The 26,385-nt window shown below is 42.0% G+C and overlaps 2 protein-coding genes across 9 annotated transcripts; both read right to left on the reverse strand.

Annotated features, from left to right (window-relative positions):
• Positions 1–1,078: 1,078 nt before the first annotated feature.
• Positions 1,079–11,121, reverse strand: stap2a (signal transducing adaptor family member 2a). The gene is made up of 11 exons (XM_061839202.1): positions 10,827–11,121; positions 8,234–8,305; positions 8,033–8,152; positions 6,905–6,961; positions 6,650–6,801; positions 5,144–5,275; positions 4,995–5,064; positions 2,628–2,730; positions 2,439–2,534; positions 2,241–2,378; positions 1,079–2,131 (listed from the first exon to the last, which is right to left on the reverse strand). Exons 1-11 carry the CDS (start codon positions 10,932–10,934, stop codon positions 2,076–2,078), a joined length of 1,104 nt encoding a protein of 367 aa, XP_061695186.1. The 5' UTR covers positions 10,935–11,121; the 3' UTR covers positions 1,079–2,075.
• Positions 11,122–13,009: 1,888 nt separating this feature from the next.
• Positions 13,010–23,312, reverse strand: LOC133510514 (endophilin-A2-like). Of its 8 annotated transcripts, none has more exons than XM_061838506.1 (10): positions 22,818–23,312; positions 22,671–22,737; positions 19,713–19,781; positions 19,402–19,618; positions 18,974–19,107; positions 18,450–18,608; positions 17,658–17,761; positions 17,293–17,426; positions 16,302–16,340; positions 13,010–15,539 (listed from the first exon to the last, which is right to left on the reverse strand). In XM_061838506.1, exons 2-10 carry the CDS (start codon positions 22,713–22,715, stop codon positions 15,349–15,351), a joined length of 1,092 nt encoding a protein of 363 aa, XP_061694490.1. In that variant the 5' UTR covers positions 22,716–22,737; positions 22,818–23,312; the 3' UTR covers positions 13,010–15,348. The 8 variants fall into 8 exon arrangements, with proteins under 8 accessions (XP_061694490.1, XP_061694491.1, XP_061694489.1 ...); XM_061838507.1 differs by having other exon boundaries at positions 22,671–22,743; positions 22,815–23,312; XM_061838505.1 differs by having other exon boundaries at positions 22,815–23,311.
• Between the last annotated feature and the right edge of the window lie 3,073 nt (positions 23,313–26,385).

Here is a 26,385-nt window from a genome sequence, read left to right on the forward strand (position 1 = left end):
TGGGCCTTAAGAGTGACTTTATTACCAGTGAAGTACAAATACTCGACATAGTTGCTGTGCTTGAGTAAAATTTCAAATATCCGTACGTGACTGTTTATTTTTCTGCTGACTTTTTTTTTTTTTAACTTTTACTTCCGACGTTCCCGAAATGGACTCGTTACTTTCCAACCTCTGCAGAGGACAACATAAATAAAGATGTAAATAAATAAAAGTAAAGTCAACTGTGCTATAAAAAAATGGATGAAATGCAAGTTCTTGTATTGGTTCTTATTAATTTGTTCATGTGCATTAAAAAAAGTGACAATTTGAATTTAATTGAATATTTAATCACAAAGTGATCGAGGGGATTCAAAACATTCAACAAGATGAAAAAAATAAAAATAAAGGATTACGATAAAACAGCTGCATTTGATTTTTGGAATTATCCTTCATATATTTTTCCTTACCCTTCAGTTGTTGTAAATTTCAATAAACACATTTGAACTATTTGTTAAAGAAATAATAAAAAGGTTACAGGGACAAACTGCAGCCATGCAAATTAAAATAATGCTCTTCACATCCAAACAACCCTGCTAAACATTTTCTGTAGAAATTCTATAGAATTTGTAAGAGAAGAACTTGTTCTATAGACTTTGGCTGTGTTTTTCTATAGAATTTCTACATAACGGAATTTCTATAGAAATTCTACAGGATTTGGGTCCTAAAGTTCTTTAGAAATTATTTAGATTATTATTATTATTTTTTTTTTTTTTTAGCAGGGAATACAAAACGAAACAACAAACACTTTCAGTCAGTTAATTACAATGGGATAAGACAGGCAAATTCTTTTGTGTGATTAATTAGAGGCCAAGAAGACCTGGTGGTACCTGCAATTCGGTAATACAGTAGAGCCAAAAAGTTACGCCCAATTCCAATAAATTTGCAACATATTTATCTAGAGCACATTCTTGTGTGTTAATGACATTCTTAAGATAAAGTAAAGGATTGGGTTGCGTTTGAGCATTTGTTTAATATTCTTGATATCCAGTTTTGGGTCCATGCACTATTCTAGAACGACTGTCTTACTAGTTTTTGTCACCCCCCCCCCCCCCCAACACACTATTATTCCCTACATGACATTTCTGGACACTAGGAGGACAACTTTGGCATATTAGTTGAACAAGTACATATTATTTGTGACCTAAAACTGCACAAATTGACATTCACACCCCATTAGTGAAGCGCTAGATGCAACCTTACTAACACATCAACCTCAAGCTGAAAATCATGGATGTCGAATAAATGCTCAAACTGCTGTGACTGGTTTAGCCCAGTAGTTTACAAGCACTGTATAGTAAACTTTTATTGTATTCTAGTTGGGCAAAAGTTGCGCAAGCTGTGGAAAAATGAATGTTACAAGTACACCCAAGTTGTGCAGGGAATTGCCTCATGAGAAAAAGGTGCTTACTATCACAAGGACCATGAATTGGATCTCAAAGACATTGAATAAAGGCTCAAACGGTTTTCCATAGAAAGAGTCACCTGGGATTTTCAGACATGTCTAAATGGCGGTGAGTCACAGGAACACACACACACACTCACAGTTGTAGAGAAGGTAACACAGAGTTGCTATTTGTAAATTGGCTAGTTACATCGCTACAGTAAAGTTCCTCAGTTCTTACGTTGTTGCATTGTTTTATTCTCAACGGCGCTGTTAATTGAAAACGTCACTTAGCAGCTACATGACTTGAGCAAAAAAAAAAAAAAAAAACATAACAAAAAACAACCGGCTCTGTAAAACAGCACCAGGGTCAGTCGGTAGGCCCTACTTATCAGATTCTGAGTTGTCGAGGCTGTCGTGAGGGGAAAAAAATTGTGCTCAGAGATAGTTCGTAAACAGTACTTTGCGCAGTTCAAGTATCAAGTGTGTCTACACCAGTCTTGATCGCAACAAGTCCGACAAACACACCTCCGACAACTATGCGATGCTGGCTGCCGTGTACGGCTTTTTGTGTTCCACCTACAAGGCACAGAATGAATTCGTAGCTGCGATGAGAAGCGGGTTCGGCACCAGCGTCACCCCCTAAAATAGTTCATTACTCCTGACTGGCTCGTCTCTTCTCCAGCTTCATTTTGAGCTCCTCGTTGAGAGCTGCGCCGAACAGAAATACAGTATGAACACGTGTGGTCATGGAATTAATTCATCTCTATATGTCAAGGCCCCGCTATGTGACGTACTCCCACCTGACCGTGGCACTTACAGTGTGCGAGAGGGGAAGGTGATAAGATGAGTCGTCTCATTGGGTTAGTGGGCGAGGCGGGCACTGACGAGGTCAGGATGCGGCGGTCCGGAGCAGGGGAGCGGGGTGGGGGGCTGCCGGGCCAACGATCAGCACCAACTGTAAATAAGCCTTTAGTCTCGATTGTCTGTTTTTGTTGAGAGCTGCTTGGAGACTAACCTTGCTTTGGGGGCAGTGTGGGAGCCTTTGGCAGGGGGCTGGTGGGGGCGGTGTGGAGGATCCTTTCTCCATTCTCGTCATTAGCAGAAACGTATGCTGACGACAGAAACATTTGATTACGCTACCTGGAGAAAAAAGGGAACAGGACTAAAAAAAAAAAAAAAAAAAAAAACTACAATATAAACACACTTATATTCTCCTCATAAGGTTCTTCTAGCAGGAAAGGTTGCAGGGTCCCGGCCGTCTTCTCCACCAGCGCATCAATGACATCATGAAGCGTTGCACAGGGAATCTGCAGAAGCCAACAGTAATCGTCAGATCAGCTACGACTGGGGGGGCGGGGGGGGGGGGGTCAAACTCATTTTTGTCAAAGTTATGGCTTCTCTCAGAGTACCGTTTGGGCTGTGAACCCATATGAATGTGTGTTGGTTTCATTATTATTGCAATAACTGCTTGATCGACTATCAGTATTGTTAATTTTCAAAAGAGGATCGGTAACAATTAAAATGCTTGCAACATCGCCGTGTTTTAAAAAGTGGACGATGTGCAATTTGACAAACAGAAAACCCGAAGTGGATGCACATGATTTGGTTTCGGGGGCCACATAAAATGATGTCATGGACCGAATCTGGCCCCTGGGCCACCATTTAGGAAGCTGTGGCCTCTGAGTTAGATTATATAAAAAGTACCAGGCAAAATTCCTGTAAATCTATGGAGCAATGATGTCTAGACTAGAGCATTGATAGACTCACTGTCTATAACTGAGGATATGTTTCATCGCGATTATGCAAAAAGGAAGACTGACTCAATCAGTCAGTGATGATGCATTGCACATTTATGATCAATCGATCATATAAAAGAATAGTACATTATGCGGTGACATCAGGAACAGATACACTGTTGACACTGTCGTAGACCAGTGGCGCTTAAAGGGCTACTCTCATGAAATTGATGATTTTTAGTATGTTATTAACGAAAAAATGTCAGCCAATATGGGCCATGCGTTTTTTTCCATCACAAAACATGATTTTGACGTATACAGCTTTTTGTAACTCCTGCCATGAAAATCCTGTCGAGGGATTTGTTTTTGAGGAGCAGGAAATGACGTAAAGGACAGCGGCGCCCCCAAGTGGACTCGTTTGTTTCCATTAGTTTTACCTCCGGGAACGTAGCTCGTTGTTCCTTCGTGTTAGCCAAAATGCCGGCTCGTTGCATTGCTGGACATTGCTTGAACACTCAGGAGAATGGATTTACCCTTCATAAGTTTGTAAGAGACCCAGTTCCTTGTGAAAAAATGGATTGCACGGGTGCAGAGGACGAGAGCTTCGTGGGTTCCAAATAAGAGGTAGGTGTGTATACAGCTACTAAAAATAATAATAGTTTGGGGCAGACAACGTACTCGGTCTCTCATAACATATCAAAAGATCCACGTACAAAAGATGCGTCGGGCTGCTGCGCGGACGGCGGCGAATCTGAAGAACCCAGCCAATAATGCCTCTCTCAGCCGCGTGCAAACAGTAATGCGCCCCGGCTCGACGGTGTTCATCGAGTACAGCGGCGGCTATGAACATCCCCCTAAAACAGCACGGCTCGGCTCCATTATATGCCACCACGGCGCCGAAAATCGGCCACACCGGCTGAGGCGTCGTGTTCGGCGTTCACGCCTTCTGCGAAGGCTGCGCGTCGGGCTTTGCGGACGGGGGCGGCTCTGAAGAACCCAGCCGACAATGTCTCACCCAGCCACGTGCGCGCAACAAAGTGCCCTGGCTCGACTGTGTTGTTCATCGCGTACTGCGGCATCTATGAACAACCCTCGAAAGCAGCACCGCTCGGCTCCGTCATAAGCCAAACCGGCCAGCTGGGATGAGCCGCGATGGCTCATCTCCGTTGCGGAAGTGGATCAGACAGGGATGCGGTTTGGCCGTGATCGCATATCATCTGAATATGGGTCAAAACAATAGTGCAATATAAGCCACTTCACTTGATTGTCTGGCGTTCTCCTTTTTGAAAAGAGCTTCTGTGTCAGAAGGAGCGCGTTTGTCTCCCATAGTTAGGGTGCACCGCGTGTTTTCATTGGTGAATGTCCGGGTGATGTCACGGACGGAGGATGCAGCCAATATGGCGACGACATGGATTTCGTAGAATGACATTTCTGCAACTTGCTCTCTGCTCACATTTATTTTTTCGTATAGACATTGAAGTGAATAATTTTATATGTATTTTTCATTACAATATCTATTTTAGAATGTTTATAGGGATGACACTTGGGCTTTAAGTTCTTTATGCCACGAACCGGGTCAAAAAATGTCTCTCATTACAAACGTATTATAATTACAATTTAAATACAAATTAACTGTACTTGATTTAAAAAAAAAACAACAAAACAACTGTGACATAATTTGAACATTTAGTTCAGCGATACTTTTGCGAAACACTCGAGGGAACCCATGCATGATTAGTGGTACTTGTAGCACACTTGGAGAACCAGCGATTAGCTAGCACCAAACAATTTAATCACATTGTACTACAATTCCAGTTATGAAAAGTACGACTTACTGGATTTTCAACATCAATCACATAGCCACCCTGGTCCCTCTGTGTGACTCTGTAGTGTCTGAACACAGATCTGGATGAAGCACAAAAGGACAAAATCTGAAGCAGAGATGTTAAATTTGGTGGTTGATGTCTGCAAGGCAGACGTTTACCCGTTGAGGTCCTGGCGGGTGGTCACAGCCAATGAGCTTCCGTCTCTCCCGGGTCGCAGCAGCATGTTGCCACAATCTGGGTGTCTCTCTAAGAGGACTTCGGCTTCAGTTCGTGACACTGGCCGAAAACACCTGCACCCAGAGCCGCCCGCACATCTTAATAAACTCATCATATCACACACACAGCAGCCACAACTTGAGGGCAGGGATTCTCAAACTTTCTGGTTTTAGGGCACTCAAAAATCACAACACCGTTAAACACAAGTACCATGTTAAACCCGAAATAAAATGGGAATTTGTTTGTTAGCTATTACTGACCTGTTTAATACAAAGGAACTTAACTTAATTCAATTGAATAATATGAAATATTTATCCATCATCATCAATTGGAGACACTAAATTGCCCATAGATTTGCTTTTAAGTGCGACTGTTGTTTGTCTCTTTGTGCCCTGTGATTTGCTGGCAACCAGTTCAGGGTGTACTCTGCCTCCTGCCCGATGATGGCTGGCATTGGGTCCGGCACTCCCGCGACCCTTCGTGAGGGTAAGCGGCTAGGAAATTCATCCATCATCATGACTTGACATGCACCGCTTACTCTAACAACATAGCTGCGAAAAGATAAGAGCTAGTTTACAATAGCACATGTGTACTGCAAATCTGAACTTGCATACCACAACAGCGCATTCAAAGTCACAGAAACTACAGTGTAAAATGTAATGACAGTGACCTCAGGCGGACAAAATTAAAAACTGCACCTCATATGCACATTTTGCAGCTTACAATGCAAAATCAGTTTTTATCCAATTACTCAATTAGCAAAAAGAAGTCTGCAGAATATTTAATTGTAAAAATATTTGATAGCTGCAGCCTGAGTCGCTACATTTAGCAACTAAATGTAACTAGAATTCTTACTCAGAAACAGACAACATGAACAAAGTTGTTTTTCAACAGTTTTGCGCATACACGAAAGAAGCCCAATCACAATCATACAGTCAATAGCACTAAACATTGCCAAAGACATAATGCCCCTTTGTACATTGCAATAGTAGCAATGATTCATTAACATAGGGGAAACCTTGGACCGGTATATCCTTCTAAGCCACACATTTGGCCAAGGTCGCCATGCCAAAACAATAAAGGAGTGTAAGAGAGCTAGAAGTGTTGCGCATGCACAGCAAGTTGGCTAAACTTGCGTGCTTCGTCACAATCATATCAGTGCTTTAATAGGACCAAAGTTAAGGTGGGGAACAGTTATCACTTTATTATGGTTGTTTTACTGGACTGCCGGACTTCTTATATCAAGGTGTGGAGGGGAAAAAAATGACATTACATAATGCTTTAGTGATTATTTTGCTGATCCTGGATCTCACTTTTAGTCACACAGGCACAATCTGGTGATGTCCGTGGGCAAAACTGTGCGCATACACGCAATCATACACATTTGTTGCACTGCACAAGCCAATTATATTCTAGAGTGTATAGTGCTGGTTGGGAAAAAAACCTACGGGGGGATCTCTCCCACTAAAGGGACAGAGAGAGGCGAAGGAGGTGCTCTTGTGGGGGTGCGACTTCTCCGCCTGGACCTTTCTTTGTCCACAACCTCCCTCAGCATTTGGAGCTGGCCAGGCAGCAACGTGAGACTGGATGGTACATTCAGCTATGAATGAGAGGGGAAAAAACAGGTTTGATGATGGAATGATGCAGAGACGATGTGAGGGGTTGTGGGTGGGGGCTGGACAAGTGTCAAAATTGATATTTACATCGATGACAGAGAAGAGAAAACCCTTCCATAGCTCCCTTGATTCTAGATTTGGTGCCTGCAAAAAAAAAAAAAACAGAGTGTAACTTCCAATGTTTAACACCTGTCAGGGGTATAGCCAGGCCACTGCCTTGGGTGGTGCCGGCTGACAGCTGTCACACAGCCACGCTACATTTTGGACACTAATTGACCAGGCATTTTAGTGGGAAATGTGTCATCGTCATGGGGTAGTTTGTTCTGTCATGAGCAAGCAGCACGGGGGTGGACACAAATGCAGGACTCCAGGGCGAGGGCATGATATTAAGAGTGGTTTTATTCCAGAAGGAGGTCGGACACGAAAAGGCAGTCCAAAACAGGTGGAAGCACATAAATGCTAGGCAACAGGCAAGATCCAAAAACGTGCACAAGGTCCGATCACTACGAGGCAAACTTAGAAACATGGACAAGACGTGGTCAAACTAAAGAGGCACAGGCTCGCTGTGACATAGGAATGCTCTACACTAAACTTGCGGAGTATCCTAGAATGCAGTAAAGCACACACAACAACGTGGTCAATGCCGATGACACATTTACCACTCAAATGCTTGGTCAATTAGTGTCCAAAATGTAACACACCTGTGTGACAGCTGTCAGAGGTCGCACCGCCCAGGGCAATGGCCTGGCCATGCCCCCCCACAGGAAGCACCGCCCACAGAAGTGGCCTAGTCATGCCCCTGACAACACCCAAAGAAAAGTACATTTTAAAATTTAAAAAAAACAACGTCAAGATTCACACACCAGTAAATCTTGTGAGACATCATCTTAGTTAGCAACTAAAGAATAAAATATTTTCATACAGTGGTGCCTTGGTTCTCGAACACAATCTGTTTCAGAAGGCTGGTTGAAAACCAAAACATTCAAAAACCAAAGCATGTTTTCCATTACAATGAATGGAAAATGAAATAATGCGTTCCAAGCCTAAAAAATACTTTTTTTAAAGCAATTTTTTTTCAACTTTTCCTGATAATAAACTGCATCGTAGAATAGTGATTCCACCACTTTGACTTACGCAGAAGACAGAACGAGGGTTTACTATCATTTCAGCAGTACCTATAAAACACTACAACGTGACATGTTCCAAAGGGATTACTGTTATTTTGGTTTCTCCGTCCTTCATGCGTAGGATGAGTCTGGCTGCTTCCAAATTTTTGTCCCGGCTGCAGTCATCCTTCAGGGACACAAACCCGCTGAGGTCCAGCTTCTCAACATACTACAATACACACAAATTGTAAATAACCTTTAGATCTCAAGGCAGCTTTACCCACCACCATGTCGTTTACATCATACTTACGTGAGTGTCCTTGGAATTATTAAAGAAATACAACGCATTCCCACACAGACAAGTCCACAGCCGCTTGGGTGCCTGTAACAAAGAAATCACAACTGTACAGTAGCATCTGCTTAGTGTTTCTTCTTCAGCCACGTATAGCTGTGCCTTGAGAATTACACATTGTGTATTTAAAACAACTAAATAGCTTAGCCTTACAGTCAGGTAGCTTGATGCTAAATAGTATAGATGCTGCTTGCTCTCGAGCTCATGCACTTACATCATAAAATCACGTGACTTTTGTTTACCTCGCCATATAGCCGGTCAAGCTAAGCATTGCTCAATGCTAAGTCGGTTGGAGACGACACGGAAATATGTCGTCCAGTCTTGTCTGTTACCGACAGACACCTGTTAGAAGGTGTAAATAAACGACGGTAAGTGGAAAAAAATGGTTAAACTCGGCATAGAGGACATGTAATTAATGCCGAAATCGATGTTTTCGCCGATAAGAAATTGGACAGTTAATTCGCTTCCGTCTTGGACAACTGGATCTACACATGGATCTGGTGAGTAAGTCGGCGAGATTTACACGGAAAAGTTTGAAAGCGTATAAAAGTCTGGACGCGTACAAATACTTTGTTGCTGGATCTGTTCTCACCAGGAATAAATCCCACATAGTGACGGTTTTGACGGCTCGTGAACGCGGAAGTGTGTTCGGCAACACGTTACACTTTGCCGGAATCGATTGATCTTTTCAGCTAGTATTCAATACAAATACCAATATTTAAATAAATGACCCCTGGTTTTACACAAACTCGCATTCATTAAATATGATTGAGAAAAAAAAAAAGAGGACAGAGTCATCTCCATCGAATGTACATGGAAGCGATTGCGGTCATGCTTAACCTCCTTACGCAGGAGGAGGTCTGCGACAGAGAGTTTTTTTTTTTTTTTAAACACGCATTGTTCTCAAATGACCAATTTGGCATTATAAATACTTTTTAGTAATTTGAGCTTGAGAATAATTCCTACATGAAATGAAGCAATCGCTACACAGGCGTGTGTGTATTTTGGTTGGGCACCATCCATCCATCCATCCATCGATATTTTCCGGTCATTTCAGGTGGTATTGGATAGAATGATCTCTTTGAATATCTCTCTCGTCTGTTGTTACAACGAACAGCACAACAGGTCTCACGTATTGTAAATATTCTCCACCGGTTCAATGTCTCCCACAATGTCGAGTGGGTCTGTTTGACCGGCAATATGGCGCCGTGAAAATGGTGACGTCACGTACACGAGCTCTATAACCTCCTATGAAACAGAACGAACGCTCACGGCGCAGCAACAGATGTGGATAGACAACACAGTACTCTGTCATATATCCTTAATCCTCTCCAAAGAACAACTAATATCAATTCTGAACCGATGAGCTGAGTGGAGATGATACATCTCAATGAACTCTTCCACTGTCCCCAACGAGCAGCAAGTGTTTAAATCTTTTCAATTCTATTTAATCAAGTCATCGCTGCATTAAAATTATACTATGAAGGTTTATTTTTTTTTTAAATCAAAATTAAACATTCCATTTTGGGAGGGGAGGCGGCATGGTGCATCAGTTGGAAAGCATTGGCCTCAGAGTTCTGAGGTCCCGGGTTCAATTCCGGACCCGCCCATGTGGAGTTTGCATGTTCTCCCCATGCCTGCGTGGGTTTTCTCCGGGCACTCTGGTTTCCTCCCACATCCCAAAAACATGCAACATTAATTTGGACACTCTAAATTGCCCCAAGGTGTGACTGTGAGTGCGTCTTGATGTGCCCTGCGATTGACTGGCGACCAGTTCAGGGTGTACCCTGCCTCCTGCCCGTTGACAGCTGGGATAGGCTCCAGGACGCCCCGCGCGCGACCCTTGTGAGGATAAGCGGCAACGAAAATGGATGGGTGGATGGATTTTGGGAGGGGACCGGAGGGGGTGGGGTGAAAGGCTGGTCTGGATAAATGGAATTTCCATTGATTTCAGGGGGAGAAGATACGAGTTCAGAGTGTTTTGAGTTATGAGCGTGAGCACGGAACAATTGGCTCCGATCTCAAGACACCACCGCATCTCATTGTCTGCCAATGGGATTGATGGTAGGTGGGCAGCAGCTGCTGTCAGTGGACCACCGCATTATCCTGCACCTGAGCCTGCCTCAAATGACAAGTCCAAGCGTGCGGTAAAAGCCTCCTAATGAGAGCCGAGGGGGTGGTACAGTAATCCCCTTTGTGTCATCACCATGCACAGAAAAAGAGATATGCTTCAACATTTCTACGCAAGTTAAGAGATAGCGAAACACACAGCAGCAGGGAGTACGGTTACTATGGCTACGACATTCTCCTAGAAACACCCCCCCCGATGTGTCATTCCTCCGGTAAACCTGACGTTTTCTTTTATTGCACTGACTAGACAATCGGTAGCGGATCTCAAAGCGCGACATGATAGTGTAAAGTGAGAAGTGATCAAAAACGAGGAGAAAATCTCTGCAGGTCGCAACGTTGGCTCGCCTCGCCCATTCCCGCACAACAAGGAAGTTTAATAGCTCGTGGGGACGCACCGGCACGAAAAGCCGGAGGAAGCTACCTTTTCTTTGGGTCCTCGCTTCTCCAGGTATCCTTCGTAGTAACAGGGCGGGAGCTGCGCGCGGGTTCCCCCCGGCCCAGGGCGCTGCCTGACGGCTGCAGCCGCCATTAGTGTCGTCGGCCGAGCGCCGCCACCACCCACCGGAGGACAAAGGGGCGCACAGAGCAATCCGGGCAGGGGACACGCCTTCTACCGATGAGATGGTGCCGTGGCAAGAAGCCAACAGCTGGCTCGTCGAGGAGGATACTGTGTCTGGGTGGGGGTTGCGCGGTGCAGATTGGAGATTGGTTGTGCTCCAAATGATTGTGATGCTTTGTAGGCAACTGTCGCCTAATTGCAAATTGGTAGAACCCAGAAACTAGTATCAAGATAATGGCAGATTACATGTGAATTTTTTTTTTTTTTTTGGTCTTGTGTTGCACATTACATCAATCCATCCGTTTAATTTCTTTATGGTTTATCCTCTTTAAATTGACAGCTAATGCGAATTTGGGCAAGAGGCAGCGTAGATCCTGGATGGAGCCAGTCTGAAACGTTTCAGGACTGGCCACCGAAGCCACAGTGGTGTAAAAAAGTGTTGACCCCTTTCCATATATCCTACTTTTTTGCGTGTTTGTCAACCTTTTTTTCCCATCATTAAACAAGTTTAGGTATTAATCAAACACAGTAAGTTTCTTTCGGCTTGTCCCTTTCGGGGTCGCCACAGCGTGTCATCTCAGATGAACGCACATATGTGTTTGGCACAATTTTTACGCCGGATGCCCTTCCTGACGCAACCCTTCTCAGGGAATGGAGGCTCCGATTAACGCAAAAAACCCTCCAAGGGAAAGTAATCATCCCTCCTTCCCTTCCTCTATTAAAACATTACTAACAAAACCTCATAACCTCTTTTATTTGAACCCCGGTCCTCAGAACTCTGAGGCCAACGCTTCAACCATTTGCCCCACCGTGCCGCCCCCGGCAGTGTCACCCATGGCAAACAGATCCAAGGTGAGGGACTAGACAAAGCACGGCTTTAAGACCCCCATGATGAATAAAATAATTGGATGTAGATTTCCCTTGAAAGGGGACGGGTCACCAGGGTCGAGCCCTTCGAAGAATATTATAAAGGGTATATATTAAGAAGGGGCGGCATGGTGGAGCAGCTGGTAAAGTGTCGACCTAACGAACCCGCCTGTGTGGAGTTTGCATGTTCTCCCTGTGCCTGTGAGGGTTTTCTCCGGGCACTCCGGTTTCCTCCCACATTCCAAAAACATGCAACATTTATTGGACGCTCTAAACTGCCCCTAGGTGCGATTGTGAGTGCGGCTGTTTGTCTCCATTTGCCCTGCGATTGGTTGGCAACCAGTTCAGGGTGTACCCCGCCTCCTGCCTGTTGACAGCTGGGATAGGCTCCAGCACTCCCCACGGGCCTTGTGAGGATAAGCAGCAAAGAAAATGGATGGATATTAAGAAGTGCAACATGCTGCCAGTTACCCTACTTGAGTTGTTGTCACACCCTGCTGGGTTAACCAGTATTAGTATTATCTACGATAATGAAGGGCAAAGTTCATAAAACAGTGGTGAGGTCCGCCCTGATGTACGGATTAGAGACGGTGGCACTGAAGAAACAACAGGAAGCAGAACTGGAGGTAGCAGAAATGAAGATGTTGAGGTTCTTGCTTGGAGTGAGCAGGTTGGACAGGATTAGACATGAGCTCATTAGAGAGACAGCCAAAGTTGGATGTTTTGGAGACAAGGTTAGAGAGAGCAGACTTCAATGGTTTGGGCATGTCCAGAGGCGAGAGAGTGAGTATGTTGGTAGAAGGGTGCTGATGATGGAGCTGCCAGGCAAAAGAGCGAGAGGAAGACCAAAGAAAAGGTTGATGGACGTTGTGAGAGAGGACATGAGGACAGTGGGTGTTAGAGAGGAGGATGCACGAGATAGGTTTAAATGGAAAAAGATGACACACAGTCCAGACCCCTAACGGGACAAACCGAAAGGAAAACAAGAAGTATTATATATGATAGAGTCTATCATATAGACTATTGTACAGCTCATCGCTTTAAACTGCATACAGTCCTTGAACCTTGACACAATTTGCACGATTGTCATTGCACTGGACCGTGCTGCTCATTACACAAAACTAAATGATGCAAAACATAACATAACATACTCACATAAAACAGGTACAGTATGACAATATTTATTTCAATAAACAAATTGACAGCCTCCATCCCCCCTTTTATATATAATACATAAAATTAACAAAAATTAAACATCATACAGAGGTAATCCACATATCCTCAAGATAATCCAGGATAATCCCATTTTTTAATCTCCCCATGTCTCACAGTCACCAAATTACATATAAAACATTGTAAATAAAGATGCATGCAAAGAGGTTATATTTCGAGATAGAACATAAAGTGTAATTAAATAAACCACATCCTTCATTAATGGTGCGACACGTAAGTCTCTTTTGGAATTTAGTGTTGTAATAAAGGTCAGTTGCAGCCTTTATACGACGACAACCAAGAAGCCCTCTAGATGAAGTCCTCCATTCCTAGTCATTATTAATCTTTAGTACTATCCAAAATATGACCCTGCTTTGATTTAGTGTAATGAGGCATGTAAACACACACCTAAAACATGTACTGAAATTATTCTTCAGGACAGACGACCACCGCCAACAACAAAACAACAAACGAACGGCATCAGGAGGAATGCAAACAACATTCAGATGCATATAAATCTACAACAAGATTATTCCAGCGATGAACCAGAGCTCCATAAGGCACCATGGGATTGGGATGGGGCCAGATAATGAGACAGGGCGCAGGGGGAACAGGAGGCAGGTGGTGAATAAAGACAAGAGGCGGAGAGCATAATCCTCTGCTGTGTGTCTGTCTTCCTGAAAAGAAATGTCTTTTCCACTCAAGGTTCAAACAGTGATGGCAGAGTCGAGCGTGGTGGTGAAATTCAGCATTTTGGGGAATCGAGCGGACCATCGGATTTCACTGCCTGCTTGTATATCAAAATGAAAACGGGCACAGTGTCATGGGAGTCTCTGTAGTTGGTAAACTCTGTGCACAATAGATGGGTTATCCATAATCAGTCTATTCTGGTGCAGCATTTGGCCCAATACACAGAGCAATTTACACGCTTCCAATTAAAGGTTGAAATACAAAAAGGTTATGGGTCGTCCACCATCTTGACAAAAACAAATCACAGGCAAGCAATTCACTGACGGACATAAGCGACACTGCCAGCAGCATCGATCAAACTTGGGAAAGTAAAGGAGCGGAAGCAAAAAGTATTGCTAACACACTTTCACTATCTATCAATGGTTGGAGTACATTAAACCAAAAAAAAAAAAAAAAAAGTAGTAAAGCGCTACTTAGCTTTGCAGCGCCCCCGACCCAAGTGAGGATAAGAGGTACAGAAAATGGATGGATGGACATTGCACTTCCTTTTTTTGTGTTAAATGGAACCTGTTAAAGATGGTGGGGGGAGGGAAGTAAAGCGCAAAAGAACAATGCTCGAGCTGTGTCAAATCGTACAATTAAGAGTTTTTAAAATGCATTCAACGGGACCTGATGTGTGGTCTTGTCTGTGTGGCAAATAAAAGCTAATATTTGAATTATACGTCCAAGAAATATTATTAGTGTTCATATAAAGTGACATCAACTATAGGTTAGTCCAGCATTTCTAAACCACAGTGAGATGGGAAAGTTATTCACTAAAAGTGAGTCTTTGTTCATCATTCAATGCCAGTGACAGAGAATATATAGTATATAGTGACAGGCAGAAGAATTAAAGACTCTCCAACTAGACCATTATTATTTAGGTATTTATACTTTTTGTGACATTGTGTTTGCCGATATGCTATGAGCTATAAACAGCCAAGATGCAAAACCCCTGTGGCATTTTCTATATGATAAAGACGATTTCTACAAATACCACTCTTTAAGCAAACAAGTATATTTCTTAGTTTAAAAAAAACAAAAAGGAATTTCAGAATCAGATTGGAGACATTAGGTTTCAACCAGTAAACAACACTAGGTGGCAGTACTGGATTAGCTAAAAGAGCTGACCTTTATAACGACTCCAGCAGGATGGGGGTGGGCACAAATAAATAAAAATGTGTTTAGCGACAATAATCAAAAGGTATTCTAATTGCATAGTGACTATATGAATAAAGTTAGTGCGCATGCTAGTGTTGGGAAAGCTTCCTGAAAGATTTATCTTAAGTAATAATGCACTGGTGCACATGTATATTACAGGTCAAAGCCCTTGTGAGGATCAACGGCTTGGAAAACAGATGGATGGACTTGGGAGTGTAGCAAATGCACCCAAGCATTTCAATGGAGCTTTTGTAACTTAAAAACCTTTGGTCCTTCTTTTGAAAGTGAAAAATGACAATGCTTTTGACCAAACGATGAAGGATAGCAAAATGCGCCCTCATGAGATGCTTATTTTTCTCGCTTGAGTGGACCATCCTCCTAGTTACATTCCCCATTTTACACTGCCACATCGCGTTCATTGTGACAGCGGAACGATCACTTCGACATAGTTGTTGGGGAAGTATCCCGTCTTGCCATGAAGCTTTCCCTCAAACCAGTTCTCGTCAATGTAACTGACCAAGGTGATGGTGTCCCCCTCGCGGAAGCCCAACTCGTTCTCGTTCTCGGGGTCAAAGTCGTACAGCGCCTTGCAGCATGGCTCGGCTGCTGAAACGGGACAAAGTGGAACAACGTGAGGCAGTTTGACAGTTTCCCTCTTGACTTCAATTAGTATCGACTAGGATACCATTTCATTCGGAACACAGACATTATCATCTCTGGTGTTATAAGTGAAACTGTCTGAAGACTGACAGCGACATAAAACATTTAATTGTTACCTCCATCAAGGATGATTTCAGGCTTTAAGCTTAGATGCAAATTCAACAAAAAAAAAGAGGTGCTTGAATTTGGATTTAGTAGTCAAAATTAGACCATCATAAGAAGGGAATTTTCTCTGCAGGATCAGGAGCTATAATGTGAAACCAAATGTTTTTAGGATCTGATTCATACTGGCAGCAATCCCGTTTAACAAGTTCACAAAGGTCTGAGGTCATCAGATCAGATATAAATTCATTATGCTAAATTTGGATCTGGAGCACCTTTATGAAAGCTGTTGATTAAAATAAAAAAAATAATTTCCTGCCGTGGTGGAGGTTTGATGGGAGGGGAAGAAAAGTTTCCAGTAAAAAGGCTGTCAGACATATACAACCCCTCACAAAAAAGATGTCTCAAAAAACAGGAATGAGGAGGGTGCTTTAGTAAAGGTTGTATGTACCTGCAGCCTTACGTATTTGACAAACCCGACAGCACCCTTCAACAATGTTAGTGGACCCGGTTCCAAATCCCTTAGACGCGGCAATATTTTGCCTCTTAGATGTGCAACAGAGGGACCCCAAATAATATGGGCTGCCCATATTCTGGCTCACTCACGCGCTCTGTTCTTGATGGAAGTTCTTGGGACGAAGGGACCTGGATATTGTTTACGGTGCAAAGGGAAAGACACCAGTTATGAGTAGAATCACGATAGTTTTTCTCTTACCCACATGTTTTGAACACATGTAAACTTATTAACACATGTACTTGAATCCAAAATAAAGATAACATGTACAAAAAAAAGAGTGTAATGATGTATTGTGGTCTCCGTATATGCATGGGACTTTAAGAGGAGGGGCCAGGTTGGTGGCCACAAGATTTTATTGCTGTAGTCTGATATAGTGTAATCGCGAAAGACCAAATTTGTCTTGCAGTCTGATCTGGGCATTACGTGGTGTCAGTCTCAGATGTTTTTTTATTTTTAAATAACTATTGCTGGTCAGATATTTACAGTACTGCTGTATGTCAAAAGACTGGCGGCAAGGCTAAAAATAAACTAGCTTTTGGATTTGAATATATTATACACGACAGTGATGTTGGGTAAATGTCTTTTGCGGAGATAATCAATGATGTCATTGATCGAATCGGCGAATCATGACGCTAAGGGCATTGGTGCTAATTATTGGCCGATACCCATCATGCTGATCAGATTGGTGTAAATTGTAGTAAAAGCCCATATATCAGGGGTGTCAAACTCGTTTTTATTGTGGGCCACATTGGAGTTACAGTTTCTCTCAGAGGGGCCGTTATAACTGAAACCATGAAAATCGTTAATTGACCCATCATATTTACACAAATTTATCAACTAGGTTCGGAATCAGAAATCAAGGTTAATGGGTTTTTCAACTCTTGTTAATGTTTGATAACACAAAAATGCTTGCAACACCTCAATGTCATCATTTATGATATGACAATTTGAAATTTTGGTACGGATTTGAACAAAAATCACGGAAGTTGATACACGTGATTTGACTTCGCCCACAGGCCTTGAGTTTGACACCTGTGCCATAGATGAACCGCAATTTGCACCGTATATATGCAAATTTACCTGGAGAGTAAGCTGGAGGGCTTGTTGGAGCTGGTGAGTAACTGCCATTGGACTGCTCAGTCTCTCCATAGTCAAAGCTCTGTCGGGGTTTGGGTCTATACTCGCGTCTTGGTTGCGACTGACATTCGTTCACCCTGCATGAAATGTAAACAGTCATATTAATTTGAATGCTCATAACTTAAAAAAATCATTCACAATAAGTAGACATTATGGAAACGCCACAACCTCGTTAAATCAATTTTATAGTGTAATAATCACAATATCTACTGATCACTTAAAAGGAATTATATTTGATCAAGTTTATATTCACTTATTATTATGCATAGGACATCAAGGTCCACAAATAGTCACCAACCCAAGCTGACCTTCTTGTGAGATCGGCAGAAAGTTCCTCCAGAATCTCTGTGGCGCTTCTGTGGTACTGTAGCATGGATTCCACAAAAGATGCCAGCTGGCTAACCTGTTCCACCTACAGAAAAATTACCAAAATGAAAAAGATAATGCGAGTTATTTTTTGGAGTTCCTCAAAATCTAGCCATTTTAAACTTGAACTAAACCCCCCCCCCCAAAAAAAAAAAAAAAAAAAACCCACAACTAAGCTGTTTAGACAAGTTCACAATGCTGCGTGTTCATTCATAAATGAAACAAAATAAAAAAGTAGAGCACATCTGACAACTGCTGGAAAACGCTAAATGCAAGGCCATACAGAGGTGTGAAAAAGTGGTTGCTCTGCTTCCTGATTTTTTTTCACAAATGAGTATTGCCCATCATCAAACAAATTTAAATATTACTCAAAACCAACCAAGCAAACACAAAATGCAGTTTTTAAATGAGGGGTTTCATGAAAAAAATCCAAACCTACATGGCCATGTGTGAACAAGTGATTGCCCCCCCCCCCCCAGATAACACACACATTTCTCAAACCAGAGTTCAATTTTTATACCCACACCCAGGGCTGATACCACTACAACTGTTCCCAATCAGAAAATGCCTGACAAAGTCAGTAATAAATAAATAAAAATCCATAGTGTGGACTTCTTTAGTTTGCTGAAGTGCATTTACAGAACAGCAGTGACATTTTGCAACATGAAAAAGTATTTCATGTAACCAAATATGTGCCATCTTTACAACCATAAATCAGTCAGCTAGCCACTTACATCAGTCTCCAGGAGGTTGTACATGGAACTCTCAGCCATGTCTTTGGACTCATGGAACTTCTCCAGGGACTGCCTGATCTCTTCATCTGGAATTTTACCCTGACGTTTCTTTTTATAGTCGTAGTCCAGGCGGCGGCCTTCCATCTTCTTCAAATGGTGCTGATAGTGGGAAAGGATTGCAAAGGCAGAAATTAAGATTACTTTTTTTAATTGTAGTTGATTACGTCTTGGATTCCTGCATTTGTGTCATACTCTCCACCTCATTTGCGACATAATCAAGTTTATTTAGAATCTCTGCTAATATTTTGGTGTTTCGCGAGACGCCATCATGAATTTTGATCGTCATGCACGAGAGCACGAATTAACGAGAAAATGGAGGGACCATGTGCTGGAGATGGAGTAAAAATATTTCGCATTTAAAAAAAAAAAAAAAACTCTACCTACTAACCCTAATTCTGAAATGTAGGAAATGAGAACCACAACATTTTTTTTTGACGGGGGGCTTACTAGCCCTGTGCTTGTACCTGAATATCTTTGATGTCCTTCTCAACGACTCCTTGCAACGGGTCAAGAAAATTCTGCTTTACGTCAATGTCCAGTCTGTCCTTGACGTCGGCCAACTTCTTCATCGATTCTCCAATATCCATGAGAGCGCCACCTGCAGGGAAACGTACCAAATGCAGCTTTGTGAAGTATGGGTCACAGGCTAAGAAATGTGAGCCTCTCACTAGAAACCCAATTTGAATAGCAACTAAAAATACTAGCATATAATACCTGGCTTTGCTAATAAAAAAAATTAAATAAAAAGTCAAGTCATTCTGGTATCATGTGGTGGAAAGGTGACAGCTGGCTTTTGCACTATTTAAATGACATCCACTTGTGTTCAGTTCTTCAAAAAACATTCCTTCCTTATTCCAAATAAAATGTTAGCCTTAAAAAAAACCTTACTTACCAAAGTTGTTGTGCTCGCCCATGTCCGCTCCATATTTAATCATGCATTCTGCTAGCAGGCCCTCGGACTGCGGGTAGCCAGGACTTTTCACCTGCCCGCGGATTTTTGACACCGTGTTGAGCATGGACAGTTTAGCTCTGTAGGCTGGGTTTGGCTGGAGGTATTCTGTTGTTTTATTGATGACTTCAACTACTGCTTTGCTGGTCACATCGGCTCTCTGGGCGGACGCACAGGTTAGGGGGAGAAAGCTACTTAACCAAGCGCAAATGCATAATTACAGTGACTTGTTTATCTTGAAATGCATGTGATACCCTTTCGAGGTCCTTGAAATCGTCATCCAGCTTAGTTCCTTCCGCACCGCCGACCTTCTCACTCACCATCTGAGATCACAAAAGAACCAAACTGTCAGCGAGGTCTGGAAACATTAAACATGCGAATCATCTTACAAGTTCAACCAATAAGTTTTGGGAGCACATCCATCCCTAAATTTCACAAAAACATCACGCTAGACATCAGCAAATCTTGCGAGAATAACTCAGAAAATAGGATTACCTTTATAAATCCATCCAATCGATCTTCTTGAATTCTCAAGTCTTGTTTTATTGTTGATTTCTGTGGCGAACTTTTTTTTAACTATTTAGTGTTGGCAGCACAGTGGAGCAGCTGGGAAAGCATTGGCCTTGCAGTTCTGAGGTCCCAGGTTCAATCCCGGACCCGCCTGTGTGGCGTTAGCATGTTCTCTCCGTGCCTGCGCAGGTTTCCTCCAGGCACTCCGGTTTCCTCCCACATTCCAAAAACATTGGACACCCTAATTTGCCCCTAGGTGTGATTGTGAGTGCGGCTGTTTGTCTCAATGTGCAGTGCGATTGGCTGGCAACCAGTTCAGGGTGTACCCTGCCTCCTACCCGTTAACAGCTGAGATAGGCTCCAGCACTCCCCATGACCCTCGTGAGGATAAGCGGCCAAGACAATGGATTGATGGATATTTAGTGTTTTCTGTATGAACGACGTAAACAACCATGCAATGGGATATGCCTGTCTTCTGTCCACTTTGTAGACAATGACTTGCAATAAAGAGAGTACAAATAAAAAGACCAACTAAATGTTTCTAATATGAGACACCTTGCACCTAACTTCCCTCCCTCTGCACCAATACATTTCCAAGAGAGACTTCACTTTTCGATCCACAGATACATAAAGAGCTATCGCAGAACAATATATACACTGTTATGGTACAGCTCTGTGACAACCAGTGGGATCTTTCTTAATACATAGAAATGTATATTTATGTTGCGAAATTTGTGTTGAGACATGGCATTTTTGATTGATCCATCTGTCACATCTTGATCGTGTTCACATGTGATTCAAAACGGTGATTCTGTGAAGCAAAACTAGTGACTGAAAGCCAGCCACATATAAAAACTGCGTGACATTTCAATCAGGTTAAGCTGCATTGCTTGTTGCGCATCAAACCTCCTATGTTAAAATTCTGCAGGTACAATTGATATATTTAAAGATGCTAAAAGTTTGACAACTATATATTATGTGCAACCCCATTCCTTCATATGGGAACACCAGGGCAGCATCGACTGCCAGAGAAAAATTCCTTGCTTGTTTTTACACATTTGGCCATTAATGCTGATTCTGATATAAACAATTAAATAATGGTTAAAAGTTTTGTACGGTGGATAGGAAACGTAAAACAATAAATCAGAAACTTACACTTCAGAAAACAAAAATTAACAAAAGTTGAAAAAAAATTGTATTTAAAACAAGTGTTGGAGAATTTGTTATATTGTTTTGTACCTGCCAACTAAAATGTATCTAGATATCAATTTGCCTTCTTCATTAAAAGTGAACCACATTTTTCAAGAGTATCATCTCGAGGTGAAAAATGGTCACAAAAATACTTTCCATGACAATACACAGGGTTGCAGTGTCTCTATTATGAATAATCATGTGGCCTTCGCTTGTTTATATTTGTTAAGCTTCTGTCAGCATCTGTGCCCACTGGACTATAAAACTGGTACGGGCGGGTTATTGACATAACTAAGATTCCGGTTGTCACCATGCGGGACACTCCCACCACGTTCACGGGACTCTCCAATTGCATTTTGTTGGGCCACATCAGTGACTTGCAAAACAACCATCTTCCAAGCATACCGGTTATGCCAGTTATGTTGTGTTTTTGTGAAGCTTCCCTTTTCTCAAGGGGCAACAGAAACCTAGGCCAGTGTGAGTGTTAAAAATTTCTCATCCATTTAACTGACAAGACACTGTTTCATTTCATATCCAATCATCTTTTTACCTGATGAATTTTACAACCTGTTACGAATGATAAAAGAAGTTATGAATCACAAATTCACAATTATGTGCTTTTCAGTGACAAACGCTGATCATTGATCCGTACTTCCATCACTTAGGATAAATGATGGCCAGATGGTCAAGTATTCTGTTAAATCTCTTCAGCATGTGTCCTCAGACTAAGCACCCCCCCCCCACTTCTAATTTAAAAGAATTTGTCTTCCCATATGATTAAGAGACAGGAACATCCATTTGTATATCAACCGCATAAAATATATCCTCATTTCCAAAATGATTCAGATAAACATGGAAACAGCTGCATTTTTGTAGTGTCGCATAATATTTTTAAAGTACTGTATTGTAACGTTAAGGAAGTAGTCTACCTTGCATTCAAATTAAAATAAATGAATAAAAAGGTTTTTTTTCCCCGCGAGTGAAGATGCTAACGTCATTTTAACTTACTGTTACAAATAGTGTGCTTGCTAAATATATATATATATATATATATATATATATATATATATATATATATATATATGTTTTTCCTTATGTCAGTTTAGATTCTCGGTCATCCCAGTGAAGACTGAATCGAGGCGACTGTCCGCATCCTTTTCCGGGGATTAGATTGAGGTGAAATTTCAACTTTATAAACATTTGACAACGTGGAGAATCCCAAGAGCAAAAACTACAACTTCAGCATCATAAAGCTACCTAAACTGAAAATAAAGCAGAAGCCAGTAGGTTCTATGCATCCACGTTAGTTCGTTCATTTAAGTTTTATGTATGTTCCAGCAACGCTCTATGCTAACATTCCCTTTTAGACATTTAACATGCAAAGACGTTTGAATCCCAAATTGGCGTTATTTAGCGAGCAAGTAAGGGGACTACGTACGGTTACCATGAGAAACTGTGCTAACAGACTAGCTAGCGGCTAATTAAAATGAGAGAAATGGCCGTGCCCTTACCTGACTGGCTTTATAAAATTGCTTCCTAATCCCAGCGACAGACATCGTGCACAGACTCCGTTGTCCACTGGATCTCGAAGGGAGAAAATATTTAATAAGTGATGAATGATAGGTAGCAGCGAACTGTCAGCAGCGAGCGAGTACCACGTCTTCAAAGTTTGGACGGCAGATGTGGAACTTCAAGAACTTCCTCCAAGTGCCTGGCGACCGCAGCTTCCTGGCTCCGGCTTGTTGTGGGAGGCTCCGGTACCGTCAAAAGTGGGTCAACTGCTGACGCTCGCTTCTCTCAGGTTCGCCTTTCAACCGGGCGAAAATGGCTTTTATTACTGGCGTTGTACAGCAACACACAAACTAGACTTAATCCAAACACTAAAACATGACCAAGACTATGTTTGAAAACAAAGTTTTAAAAAAATATGTGGTGATATGGGCTTTGTGGTTGCAAATAACCAAACCTAGGACGTTCTAAAAATAGATTGTCGGATAAATTAACAATTGATATACTTATAGTGGGTTAACGGTACCTAAACAATCTTGAAAAGGTTTGGACAATTTCACGTTAATAGCACTGGAGTGTGTCCAAACTTGGACTAGGAGCACAATACATGTACACATGAAAGTAACTGAGGAGGCCGAGCTATCTTTTTATTTCTGTCTATCGATTCATCAGAAATATCCATCCACCTAAAAAGCCATCCATCCTACTCACAAAAAGTGAGTGATTTTCTTTCTGGTTGGGTGAAATAGCGTGATGAATTTCAAATAATAAACTTGCCAGGTTAACATAATTTGACTCTCTAAATGTTTGAATGTCAAACTGTTGAACGTTTCAGAACTTTCTGCACACATTGTTGCTCTCTAACAGGGATGGTGAACAAAGGTTCATAACAGGTCTTTGCTCATAGTCCAGTACTGGACATCATGTCTGCCTCACTGCTCAGAGGTCCTGGGTTCAAGTCTTGGCTTCAGCCTTCTTGTGTTGAGTACGCATGTTTGTGTAGGTTTTCTCTGGATACTGCAATTTCCAGATTAATTCAATGCTGAAAATTGTTTGTGTACCCAGTCCAGGGGTATATCCCAGCTTTTTTGCACTAAGTCAGCTGCAATAGACTCCAGCACTCCCGCGACCCTTGTGAGGATAAGCGGCTAAGAAAATGGATACATTTTGAGCCATAAATAAATCCAATGCTCTTCTGTGACTCTTCCAAACTGGCTTTATCGATATGTTTTATCCGTCCTATGAAGGAAATTTAATCTGTTGCAGCCCGCTGGTGTCACTCAGTGACTAAACTCAGCCGCGACTTCTCTGATAATATCCTCACGAGGTACACTTTTTATGAATTGTTTGCTGTCTCCTTGGTCTCATGATGTCAAAATGTGAACAGCGTGAGGAAGTAAACTGTTTCTTTGTCTATTTGGATCAAACGCCCGAGAACAGAAAGTTATCCAAAAAGTACTGGAACATTAAACGGTTGCATTCAAAAGTTTTAAGAAATTGAAATGACTGAAATGAAATGAGCGGCACGGTGGAGCAGCTGGTGAAGCGTTGGCCTCACAGTTCTGAGGTCCCGGGTTCGATCCCGGACCCACCTGCGTGGAGTTTGCATGTTCTTCCCGTGCCTGCGTGGATTTCCTCCGGGCACTCCGGTTTCCTCCTACATTCCAAAAATATGCAACATTATTGGACACTCTAAATTGCCCCTAGGTATGATTGTGAGTGCAGCTGTTTGTCTCCATGTGCCCTGCGATTGGCTGGCAACCAGTTCTGGGTGTACCCCGCCTCCTGCTCGCTGACAGCTGGGATAGGCTCCAGCACTCCCCGCGACCCCCGTGAGGATAAGCAGCAAAGAAAATGGATTGACGGATGGAAATGTAATGAAATCTCCTCTAAATTTACTCATATGTACTCCACAGCAAGCTATGTACTCGACTAATAACTGGTGGTTACACAGATTAATTGTACCTTCTGCCATCTAGTGGACAAACACAATTGTTCTGCCTGTCTCTAAATGCTGCTGGCATAGATAGCTAGATGAATAAAGAGTACAATTTGATAATCTCCCACCACACCACACACCTGATGGTCTCTCAGGGCACAGCGTTTGGGAGTCACGTTAGAATAACTTGAAAAAACATTTCCAAAGAAGAAACCATTTATTACATTCTTAAAACCACATATAATGTATCCCAATGGACGACAATATATATCGAGCTGTGAGACTCAGTCTTGAACTAGTAATATACTGTATCTCTTGTACATTTTTTCCATATAAGGAAAGAAAAGGGAGACAAATTAGTCTTTTTTTTTACTTTTCCAATCATATACTGTATATGCCAATTAAAAATATGGTTACTGACTTGAAAGGAAAAAAGTGGCGATGCAAAGAAAGTGAATAAAAGACATGTGAAGACCACAGCAAATGAAAACATTAAACCCCAAGAATGGATAATTAACTGATTTTTTCTTTGTATTCTTACACAGATTCTCATAAAGTTAATGTTACAATATTAAGACAAATAGGAAGGGCTTGGACAGTTTGTGAACAACATTCACAAAAATAGATGTCACGTCCACAGTGATTATGGTTGTGGGGTGCGAAGGTGTGAGGATTATAAGGCTGGTCGTAAAGGGACAAGAGATCACAGCTAGCTCCCTGAGCAGCAGGCGGTAGGCCAAAAAAAAACAAAACAAAACAAAAATGTCACAGCGCCGTGACGCTAGTGAGACGTTTGTCTTTGAGCTAACTTTTCATGATTTTGATTTTGTTCAAGTGAAGCACTGAAACTTTGAGGAGGGATCTTGCATGACAAAAAAGAAAATCAAAACAAAAACAATTTGATTAAACAAACAAAAAAAAGTCATACTGGCTTTGAGGCCCAACTCAGGGGGGCAGCTGGTAGCTCTGTCTGGCATTAGACTAGTCTCCAGTGAAAAAGAAGGGACTTTAAGTGCTTTTTATCTAAAAAAAAAAAAAAAAAAAAAAATGGTGTTGGGTTTGGGACTAAATCGAGGAAGAGGAACAGCAAGTCTACAAATAATACAATTGCTCCAGCAAGGAGGGATTATGATACAAACTGAGGACCTGAACATGTGAAACTACATGAGTGATTGAATTATACATACCACACCTGATTGCTGGTTTGAAACAGCTAAGGGGGGGCACTTTGTATCCCCTCTTCTGAAGTTCATAAAGTTTGCCTTGCTTGATTTTCGTCCTTTCGAGTCCCATTTGTCCTCTTTTTGTCTATCCAGGCAGGGGCCGGCCGGGTCATCAGCGTCAGAGCGCAGTTTAAATGCCAAACAAAGGCAATTTGTTTCCTCTGTCACATGAACACATTGCCCCTCTTTGCATCAACAATAAGTGTCTTTTCACCCCCGTAGTGGGTTTGCTGTCAAGGAAAACTGGGGGGAAGGGGGGTTGTCATGGAAACCTGAGAGTACTATATAGAGAGGAAAATAGTCCAGAGTCCAAATATCAACGTCCTTTGTGTAAATATGCATGTCTCGCTCCTTTTCACTCTGAACTACTCTCGCACACTCTAACGCGCTCTGCAGTCTCACATAGTAATCTATTTACATTCTTATTTAAAATATTTGTATATAAATGTGTATATAAATTAAAGATAATTTCATATTGCCCTGTCTCTAAGTGGCATTTTCTAGGAAAAGGGATGCGTGGGACTGAGGTTTCTCAAGAGCCTACTCAAGGCAGCA

The sequence above is a fragment of the Syngnathoides biaculeatus genome, chromosome 13, assembly GCF_019802595.1.
Source record: "Syngnathoides biaculeatus isolate LvHL_M chromosome 13, ASM1980259v1, whole genome shotgun sequence".
Lineage (NCBI taxonomy): Eukaryota > Metazoa > Chordata > Actinopteri > Syngnathiformes > Syngnathidae > Syngnathoides > Syngnathoides biaculeatus.

Coding starts and splice junctions, on each gene's coding strand:
- stap2a (XM_061839202.1), bottom strand. CDS start 10,934: ATGGCGGCTGCAGCCGTCAGGCAGCGCCCTGGGCCGGGGGGAACCCGC. Junction 8,153..8,233: donor ATAATTCCAAGGACACTCAC/GTAAGTATGATG, acceptor TGTGTATTGTAG/TATGTTGAGAAGCTGGACCT. Junction 2,379..2,438: donor CACACTGCCCCCAAAGCAAG/GTTAGTCTCCAA, acceptor GCTTATTTACAG/TTGGTGCTGATCGTTGGCCC.
- LOC133510514 (XM_061838506.1), bottom strand. CDS start 22,715: ATGTCTGTCGCTGGGATTAGGAAGCAATTTTATAAAGCCAGTCAG. Junction 19,108..19,401: donor GGGCGAGCACAACAACTTTG/GTAAGTAAGGTT, acceptor GTTTCCCTGCAG/GTGGCGCTCTCATGGATATT. Junction 16,341..17,292: donor CCCTCCAGCTTACTCTCCAG/GTAAATTTGCAT, acceptor AACAATATCCAG/GTCCCTTCGTCCCAAGAACT.